The sequence below is a fragment of the Corylus avellana genome, chromosome ca2, assembly GCF_901000735.1.
Source record: "Corylus avellana chromosome ca2, CavTom2PMs-1.0".
NCBI lineage: Eukaryota > Viridiplantae > Streptophyta > Magnoliopsida > Fagales > Betulaceae > Corylus > Corylus avellana.
Window position 1 is genome coordinate 27,964,354 of NC_081542.1, and position 9,900 is coordinate 27,974,253.

At 36.5% G+C, this 9,900-nt stretch overlaps 1 protein-coding gene across 2 annotated transcripts; it reads right to left on the reverse strand.

The window, feature by feature from the left end:
- Window positions 1–1,023: 1,023 nt before the first annotated feature.
- LOC132171373 (general transcription and DNA repair factor IIH subunit TFB2-like) lies at window positions 1,024–8,696 on the reverse strand (the record flags this gene model as incomplete). 2 transcript variants are annotated; one of them, XM_059582668.1, is given in 14 exon segments in its annotated part: window positions 1,024–1,254; window positions 1,338–1,412; window positions 1,633–1,713; window positions 2,725–2,815; window positions 3,301–3,386; window positions 5,458–5,541; window positions 5,669–5,752; window positions 6,023–6,091; window positions 6,389–6,448; window positions 6,533–6,578; window positions 6,699–6,799; window positions 6,981–7,074; window positions 7,682–7,750; window positions 8,529–8,696. In XM_059582668.1, coding segments are annotated over 14 exon segments (1,219 nt in total), but the record flags the coding sequence as incomplete, so codon positions are not given.
- Window positions 8,697–9,900: the final 1,204 nt, after the last annotated feature.

Genomic DNA, 9,900 nt, shown 5'->3' on the forward strand with positions numbered 1-9,900 from the left:
TTGTGTTTGTTTTTGCTTTTTTTGGCACACTTTGTGGTATCGCTCTTGGGGGATTCACTCAAACTCTTCCCAAGGTTCGTTGAGTGCGTCGCCAATCTCCTCCGCGCTCGTTTTGCCTTCACTGTCTACTGCTGAGTCTTTTCAAGCATCCCCCACGATAAGCTTCCAACGCCACCTTCCGCGTCGGTTTCTAGCCAACACACGATCGGCTTTCTTCTGGCTGCTTTCATCCGCTTAGTATGTTTTTCTTGTTTGTTTTTCCCTATATTGTTAGCTTTATTTTATTGTATTTCTGTTTTCCCTGTATTTGTTCGTTACTTTCCTGTTTTATTTCTTTGTACTTTTTCTTTCCTGTTTTTTGCTTGTAATACCTCTCTCGTTTGATTTGCCCGTTTGTATCTTGATGCTCTGTGGGGTATTTGCTTTTGGTTCAAACCCTTGGGTTATGGATGTGATATCCTGGCTTACAGATCGAAGAGGATAGGTTTCGGCATGAGCGTACTTTGCTCTTAGGATCGAAGAATAAACGTTATTTATGCATTGGATTGTCTGTTAATTTGGTGCAAATCTAATGTTAAACATGTTGAATAGTCATGGGTTAGCAGATGATGTTGTCATGGATTGGCCTTGATTGATCAACACTGTTTTATCAATGAATGAGTATGATGTTTCCCTTTAAAAAAAAAAAAAAAATCAAATATTTCAAACTAATAAATTATTCCCAAAACAAATATAATTTGTTAATAAATTTTATATATATATATATATACACCTGAGAGGAGATCGACGGAGACACAGAGGGAGAGCACACTGACTGCCGGCTGGAGTACTGCCGGAGGTAGAGTGAGAGTGACAGCCGGAGATGGCAGAGAGAGAGCGAGTGATCAACGGAGGAAAGAGTGCAACTTGGCCGGATAGAGTGACTGAGAGAGTACACTGACCAGCCAGTGTGGAGAAGAAAGAAAAAAAGAGAGGGAGAGGAAGAGAGCTGTACCGCGCGGGAGGAGAAGAACGAAAAAAAAAGAAAGAAAGATGAATTATGGATGTACAGTTGCTTATATCAAGTGAAACCTTAGTGGCTTGGTCCAATGATGTATATATATACATGGTTTAAACGAATTTACTATCAGCAATCTTATTTCATTAATTATACATGTGAATTTCTGCCTTGACAACTAGACGCATGGTTTTCGAATCCTCCCACGGCAATCCGTTCCACTCCCGTGCGTTGTCACAAGCAGCCTCGAAGACGTCCTGCCAGACAAAGGAAACAATCAGATACAATCATGAGAATATTAAGTCAAACATATCATTCCAACATACCGATTTGTTAGTACCCTAGAAGGAAATTCATCATAATAATGTGCAGGAGTCCTCTCAACCCTGTTCAGATCTGATTCCCACAGCCTAATCTGTCACAGAAGAGAGTTCATTTTAAAACATCAGAAAACAAAGGGAAACATGACAATTCTTATTACCAAATATCTAAGCAATTTCAAGAACTTTGTTGTTGGGTAAAAGAGTATGGCCAAATCAGCGGCACAGCAAATAAAATCACATAAACTGAACAACAATAAAGGAGCTACAATATAATTTATGATAAATACAAATATAATATAGAGGAACTGAAACCTGATCCGTGACATTTTCGGGTATAGATGGCATTCTCTCTGCTACACAAGGATGGGAATTCTGCTGAAGAAAAGTAATAATCTGCAAAAAATTGTTTAGGAGTTAAGTGAAGCAAAATACCTACCAGGAGGACAAAACTGAAGGAAGTGGGAGACAATAGCATTTTAGACTTCCAATCCAAATGCCACAATGCAGTAACCCTTTTTACCCATAAGAATACCTAGTTAAAGTGAGTGCATGTCAAGAAAGGGAGGACTGTATGTGTTTGTGTTGTCCATGTGCCAACCAGAGATTTATTTATTAAAACAAAATCGAACCCATCGTATCTATTCCATGGTGGTAAAAACTACGACCAGACCATGACAACAACATTATGAGCATGTCAACAAGAGTATCTGATTATAGTTATACCAATATTGAGCATGGAACTCCAAATCTCTAATGACTTAATTTGGACTTATTATTATGATGATTCAACCTAATACCTTTCGATCCATTAGTAAAGTCACAATCCTGGATAACCACATGTTTATTAGAGCTAGTCAGGAGGGCAATTAAGAGAGCCTGAGGAACTCACTCACCCAGGCATGATAGTTTCAGAGACTTGCCCAAGGGACTCATGAATAGCATGCAAAATAGCACTTCAAATAACAGTTATTACCAGCAAGATTCCAAACAAAATTCAACAAAAAGAAAGAAGTCACACACAATTTGCTCAACGTGTTCCAATATTTGCTCATGTTCACCAAGGTGAAATGGTAGATCCCTATTCCCACAAGCAGTAAGATCCCAACATGCAAAACTTAGGTCGACCAATTTGCAGCCTCCCCAACAAAAAAGTTAAATTGGACTCGATTAAAAGGTTCTTGCGGAGTTGGATTAACTTGTTCAGCATGAAACAAACACAAATAATTTTATTGTAAGCCAAAAGTCATATTAGAGAGGTAAATAGGGACATTGACCTAGATAGGCTCAAGTGGCGTAAAATAATCCATGTAGCCATTTCCAATTAGTGAGGATTAAGGTTTACTTGAGTTCAGTTCAGTTGAGTTCTAAAGTAGAAGGTATTGGAGTAGACTAATCTATACTTGCCTGCTCTGCTGCAATACCATTTTCAAAAGCATTATACAAACTTTCTTCTGTGATTGCTCCCACTATAAGATTTGGAAGTTGATACTCTATCCTGCATAAATAAGCACAGCATTTTTCATCTCAGAGATAATTTTAAAATATGAAAATACCACCTGGCATGTCACACCAAGCAGGATAATATAAAGATTAGAGAGCACCCTGTCGTAAGCAGAGGAAGTCTACTGTATAAGCATGAATTCAATTAAAGTATCACAAAGGAGAAGTAATTTATTATTTTCAAATATAAATGAATAGCCATATCATGCGATTAAATTGTAATCATTTACGCTCTTTATCAACATTAAGGTATGGCGAGAAACACTTTCGAGAAGGAATAACTTCTCATACCCAAAAAAAAAGGCCCTTATTTAGTGTAACATATAGAAAATTGACTTTAACGTCCAAACCGCTGTTTCAAAGTAGCTCAATTTTAACCTTCAGAATAACCCTATTCAACTTCAAATGAGAAGCAAGAGGTAACCTGCTTTTCAAAGAATCACTTCAACCAAAATTATATCAAGCAATTGGTTGGCCTACCTTGAGAAAAGACGTAGAATTTCACAGTGTAACTTTGAAGTTGAGTATGCATACAACCTAAAATTTCCTTCCACAATTACAAATCCCTGGGAAAAAGAGAAAGAAGCAAGAGATGAGATATGTAATTACAAATTTGTGGTCACTACATATCCATAGTTCTTTACTGGAAAAAAATACAAAAAAAGGAAGACAAAGGCAAAGAAGTGAGATGAACAGGGAAAAAAGAAAGAAAATCAAGTCACGACAGGTGATATCAACTCGAAGGTTTATGATAGACACAAAAGATCATAGGGAGAAATTATAACAGTCATAAGATATGGCACTTGGTTCTCATTTTATTTGGAGTCTTGTGGGCCATGCCGGGCAATATTCTTGAGTTACTTCAGTGTTGGAAGATGCAAGGGTAGAGACTGTAACAACCCCAAGAAAAGCGATAGCCACATCTATATTGGCACCTCAAAAGGACTAGTCAATTTGAAGCGTCCCTATAATTTCTTATAAAGTTCAGTTTCACCTAAAAACTAGGCACTGTGAGATTTAACACTCATGACTATCTTTATAACCCACACTCTATGTGGGTTACTTCTCATCTTCCCAATATGGGAGCAGGATGTTACAAACTCCCCCTTTTAAACTCTTAACATCCTCGTCAAGGCCACATTAAACTCTTAACATCCTCGTCAAGGCCACGTCATGCAATGCTCCAATATCACAGGGTCTGGTATTACAACCTAGCTATGATACCATTTGTAATGACCCAAGAAAAAGCACTAGCCACATCTGCACTCTAACCCTAAAAGGCTAGTCAATTTGGAGCTTCCTAAAATTACTTATAAAGCCTAATTTGACCTAATAACTAGGCAATATGGGACTTATCACTCATGATTATCTTTATAAACCACCCATTCTATGTGAGCTACTTCTCATCTTCCCAATATAGAAAGTCATCCCTACTTCACTTATATAGAGCATTTGGAGAGAAATAGACACTTTTTTTAGGACTGCGAGTCTAATGTGGTGCAATTAGAAGCTTCTTTCTTGAGTTTCCTTTTAGAGTGGGCTGTTACTTTTGTTCCTAATTTCTCATTCTCTAATCTTGTAGATTTTGTTAACTTTTTAGATTTTGAAGGGTGGTCGCTTCTCTTGTATAATTTTCGTGTACGCAAGCTTTTATTCTTCAATAAATCATTATTCATCAAAAAATAATATAACTTCAACAAATTTAATTCATCCTACCAATGACAGGTTTCAGGACTGTTGATGACAAAGCAGCTAAAAATTCAAAATAGGTCAAGTAGTGAGGAGGATAAGTAGTAAAACAAAGCAGCCATATAAATGCGAGAGCCAACACCCAGCAATTTATAATAATTACCAATTATCTAGTTCTTGCAAATACCACATATTAAAATTAAGCTCCAATTCAGTTTTCACTGATACAAAAAAAATTTGGATAAGTAGAGCATTTGGTAAGAAAAGGAAAAAGAATGTTAACAAAAATCTCAAACAGTTTTCGCTGATGCAAATTACCAATACTATAGAGACAAAAAAAGCCTAGGAACTGAAGGTAACTACAAATGCTACCAACAATAAAAGCTAGGAAGAGATTCAAAGATCCTAATTGTTAGCTAGGAACATTCACATCCTGTGTTAATAGAGATATAGGAACTGTGGTCAGATATCTATTCCTGCCTTCAACAAGTTAGCAGCATCATTTGTGGTTTTAAAAGTACAAAAGAACTAATGAGCAGAAACAAGCAGTACTTCTGAGGCTCCATCTAAAATAGAGCAACACTTGGGCTACTCCGGAAGCTAGTGAGCCAAGCCACCAAGAAAATGTGCAGACAGAATATTATAGAGACCAAGCCAGCAAGAGTATAGAGGCACTGATTACATTACCTTTTGGCACAAATCGGAATTATAAACCAATTATAAGCACTGAAAGAGTAATTTGTTTATTGCCCTCCATTCAGGAGTAAGGCTATATACTAGGTGACAGTGATATCACAAACACACAAGAATGATGATAGGAATCAAATGCAACCAGACAAAAAGAGAAAAATCAACTGCAGACAGGGAAAAGAGAAGAGAAAAGAAAAGAAAAGAAAAAAGCTAGACATATTCAATGAACGGTAATTCATGACTTCACAAAAAACATACTTGTTTCCGTGATGATGAATCTGTTAAGCACACTGAAAGATTGGTAGCTAATTTAGTAGGTATAAACCAACTCTCGTTCATCCCCTGGACATATGCCACCAAAAGAAGAGAAAATCAAACTTCTAGCAAACTAATACTTGAATTACTATTTGAGGGATCACTACCACATTCTACACCAAGAATAGCAGAAACTAGAATATAACTAGAATACCTGCTGAAGTTTAACCAATCCCAAGTCTGTGAGGTCCTTGATCCAACTCTTCTGAATCTCCGTCAATGTGTTACTATTATATGCCTAACAAATAAAGAAGTCAGCAACATCACGCCAACGTGAGATCTGCAATGACCAAGAAACTCCCTAGAAAGCAAGCAGACAGGTCTCACATATACTAGAAGGATTAGTTTCCCTTCCCACCCCCCCACCCCCCATATCTGGTAAATCCGGGACCTCACCCCCTAACTAGTTTTTTTTTTTTTGTCTTAGTAGATGTTATTTGGACCAAATACCATTGTCAAAAAGATCAAGATTAGTTAACGCAACATGTGAAAAAGGTATATCTAATACCTTTCCTGTGACATGACAACTAAGCTCTAGTAAGAATGAAATCAAATCGGCTGGGTCCACATCTCGCTCCTGGAACAAAATTAGAAATCCAGATTTAAATTGAATAACAGGTATTATGAAGAACAAAGCTGAAGTTGCACTGCCCTACTGAGTTAAAGTAATAATGAGAGAGAGAGAGAGAGAGAGAGAGAGAATAATAGCTCTAATAACCATCAAAGTTCGACAATGATCATTAAGCATCATATGTGTTTTAAAAGGAAAGCAGATCTAAATAATGATTTGAAAATATTGATAAAATTTCAGTGTAGAGGAAACACTTATTTTTAGAGATGGGGGAACTACCAAAGGAATCTCACTATCCCATACCTCAGAATTAGAGATGTATTCTCTGATGATGTACCAAAGTTGTGCATTTGTGTCCATCAACTGTAATTTTCAGAGATCAAAAATAACGTCAAGTAAAACACATCACAAGAAGTGCAAGCAGCTCATCATTCATATGATGCATACCAAGAACTGGAAAACACTTTCAGTTAATCGTGGAGCTCCTTTCTCCCTGTAAAAATGCACATACACATCAAAAACCAGACATGAGATACAGTAAACTCATATATACACAAGAAAGTGAGGCATATATATCATTGAGAGAAATTATGCTAATACAAGAAAGAAGGACCTTTGACTCAAAAGCCCTCGCTGCAAAATTCTCATCATAGAAGAGCTGATATTTGATGGCCTTTCAGCTTGCGCCGAGTTTATAAGTTGGAGCAAGAAACACTAATTTAACACAATAGCAAGTCAAAAGAGAGAGTAGCATTAATCAAGAAACTAAACAATAAGTAGTTTCAACAGTGATAAATTCCAATCACAGAATAACACGGTATGTAAGAGCCAGACAGTTTTTCTAAATACACGTATGAATAAACAGAAAATGGGAACATATAGATGAACTTCGCACCTCCCATTGTTCAAGGGCATAAACCTCAAGATCCTCCAAGCTTGGGAGCCTCACAGTTATGTCAGAAGGCATTGGTTCCCTTGGTAAAACTTCGCTGCCATATCAAATGATAAGGTCATATCCAAAATAAAGTTGTTGTGAACATTTTATTAAGCCAACCACCGTTGACTGCAGGATCATATTTTAAATTTTTAATGTCATTACAAAAATGAGATAATAGGCATTCAAGTTATGCTTATTCAGTAAATCTAACAATCTAAGCAATCTGATGTCATAAATCAAATACATTCATTATCAAACATGGCAGCATATGATAAGTACAAGCAAAAAAAGTAATGCATGTTATATTTTACCAAGTGGGCTAGCAACTAGACATCCATGATTGCAATTTGTACTTTTTGGTGGAGAGGATTGGAGCAAAAATGGAGAAAATAAACTCTACATGCCGCAGCTTTTTCAAAATTTTCCCTGAGTTGGATCCTTTAGAACACTATATTGGAACTAATAAAGATCAAGTAACCTCTACATGAGTCACATATAGAATACATGAAACAGGGTAGATTTATCCCATTTTCTTTTATTATTAGATTCCCAACGACCCATACCTCACAGAATAATCCCCAAGGGCAAGAAACACATTCATCTAAGCTAACTGAAAAAACAAAAACAAAAACGAAAAGATTATCCGAATCTCAACTCACCCAAGTGTTAAAAGCTTTTGGAGGTTTGTCTGGAATGTTGGATTAATTCTGTAAGTTGTTTCCCTTCTCCTGCCAGCAAAACATCAAGTTCACTGTAAAGGCTGAGAGAATAAGGTTGGATCAAAACTACATTACAATAATTTGAACATGAATATTAGAATGATAATAGTGAAAGAAAGTCATCTCAAAGAACATATATAAATTCTACGGCACGTATATCAAAAATAAAAACATACAAATCTAGGCATTTTGGAACTTCCACAATATGCAACCAGTATTGAAATGTAAATTTAGTTCTTAAAAAAAAGAACGTGGAGAACTTTCATGGATACACATATATTAAAGTCTGACCAAATTTGATGCATTCCCGTGCAGCCGAGATTAAAATTCCAGAATATCAGGAAAAGGCTCCAAATCTGGGCATGTTTCCCACAAAACAAGCATTGTGATCAGAGGAGCAAGGGCATGGATGTCCTGTCAAACTAAGTCAAACTCCAAAGATCTAATAGCTTTGTTGCAAGCTCCAAACGTGTTTTCATAGTGCAGAAAATAATTTCATCCTAAAAGGCAACATGTCCCAATAGATTCATGCCTCGTTTCTATGGTCCACAATGACAAGACCTTCAAGAGTTCATCTTATCGACATAAAATATACAGGAGCGTTTTGGTCATATTGCAGTGAAAAAAAGAATAAAGAAAAAAAATTTCTTGAAACAGTTTATCTCCTCAGCAATCTTAGTCTTTTATGTTTAATCTTTCAAAGAAGCAAAGGACACCTTATATGGTCAACGAATTCTTAAATCTTCAGAAGAACACAAGAAGTATTATGTAAAGAAAATCCATTTACCTGTCAGCAGTGTCAGTGAATATCCGTAACTTAATCAACCTATCAATCGCGACTCTATGCATTGAGGACCCATCTGGAAACACCCACTCCTCCATAGACTTGGCTGTTATTGGAACATCAATGTACAACATCTGTATAACATACTTCTTGGCCAGAGGTGGCAGAGACCTGAGTACTCAAAAAACAAAAACCACAAATTCGATCAATATCTCAGAGAACTAACCATTTGGCATTAACTACCACAATAAACTCTTTAAGACTTCCACTGCGTGTATCTAAATCAACGAGACGCAGAAAATTTTCAACATATTGGATCCACTATCTACAAACATCTAAAAAACATAAAACACCCAAGTATATAAAGAATATACTGACAATATATTCAAAACAGGTTGATATTGGAGTTGAAAAATCTGAGGTTAAGATTGGAACTGTGTCAAATGTTGTGAATCAGGAGCAATGGAATGTTGTTCGAGCTGCTAAGAAAACTCCAGTAACTAAACTTTCTGCTAGGGATAGTCAAAGGCATTGGACAAATTCTTTCCATTTGCTGGCTAGAGCAGATGGTAGAATTGATCAGGGGAGGTAAGAGGAGATCATATTTCTCAATCTCTTCAAAAAGTTATTGAACATGCACTAAATGAGGAAAATACTAATCTCTAAGGGAAAAGTAAACTGGGAGAGGAGGAGGAGGTTTTGATGAGAGGATTTTCTCCTACTGTATGAATTTCTTGATATGGAATGTGAGGGGTTTGAATCATCCCTCTAAGCAGCAAGAGGTAAAAAATTTGATCAAAATTCATAAGATTGGTTTAATTTGTTTGATTGAGACTAGAGTGAGGAAAATAAAGCAGATAGAATCAGATCTGTTATTGTTCCTGATTGGGACTATGCTTTCAATTATGATAAGCATTTTTTGGGAAGGATATGGGTTTGCTGGAAGAAGTCTGACTATGAAGTAACTGTGGTTGATAAATGTGTGCAGAGTATTAATTGTTTCATCAAATCTCACAAGAGTAAGTGTTGTTGGTTTCATTCTTTTGTGTATGGGGCTAACAAAGGGGTGGATAGGAAGTTGCTTTGGACTAGTTTAAGTTCTATGAAGGGTAGAGTGGCTACTAGTCCTTGGATGATTTGTGGAGACTTTAATGTTGTGAAGTCTTTGGGTGAGAAGTGGGGCTCTGAAAAGCTGAATTCTTATGAAGTGGAGTTTGGGCAGTGCTTAAATGATCTAGAGGTTTTAGACCTTAATTTTAGTGGATGTTTTTACACATGGACTAATAAAAGTGAGGAGCCTAGGTTTGTGGCTAGAAAGCTTGATAGAGTTTTGGCTAATGAACATTGGATGTGTACTTTTAGTAGAACTATTGTT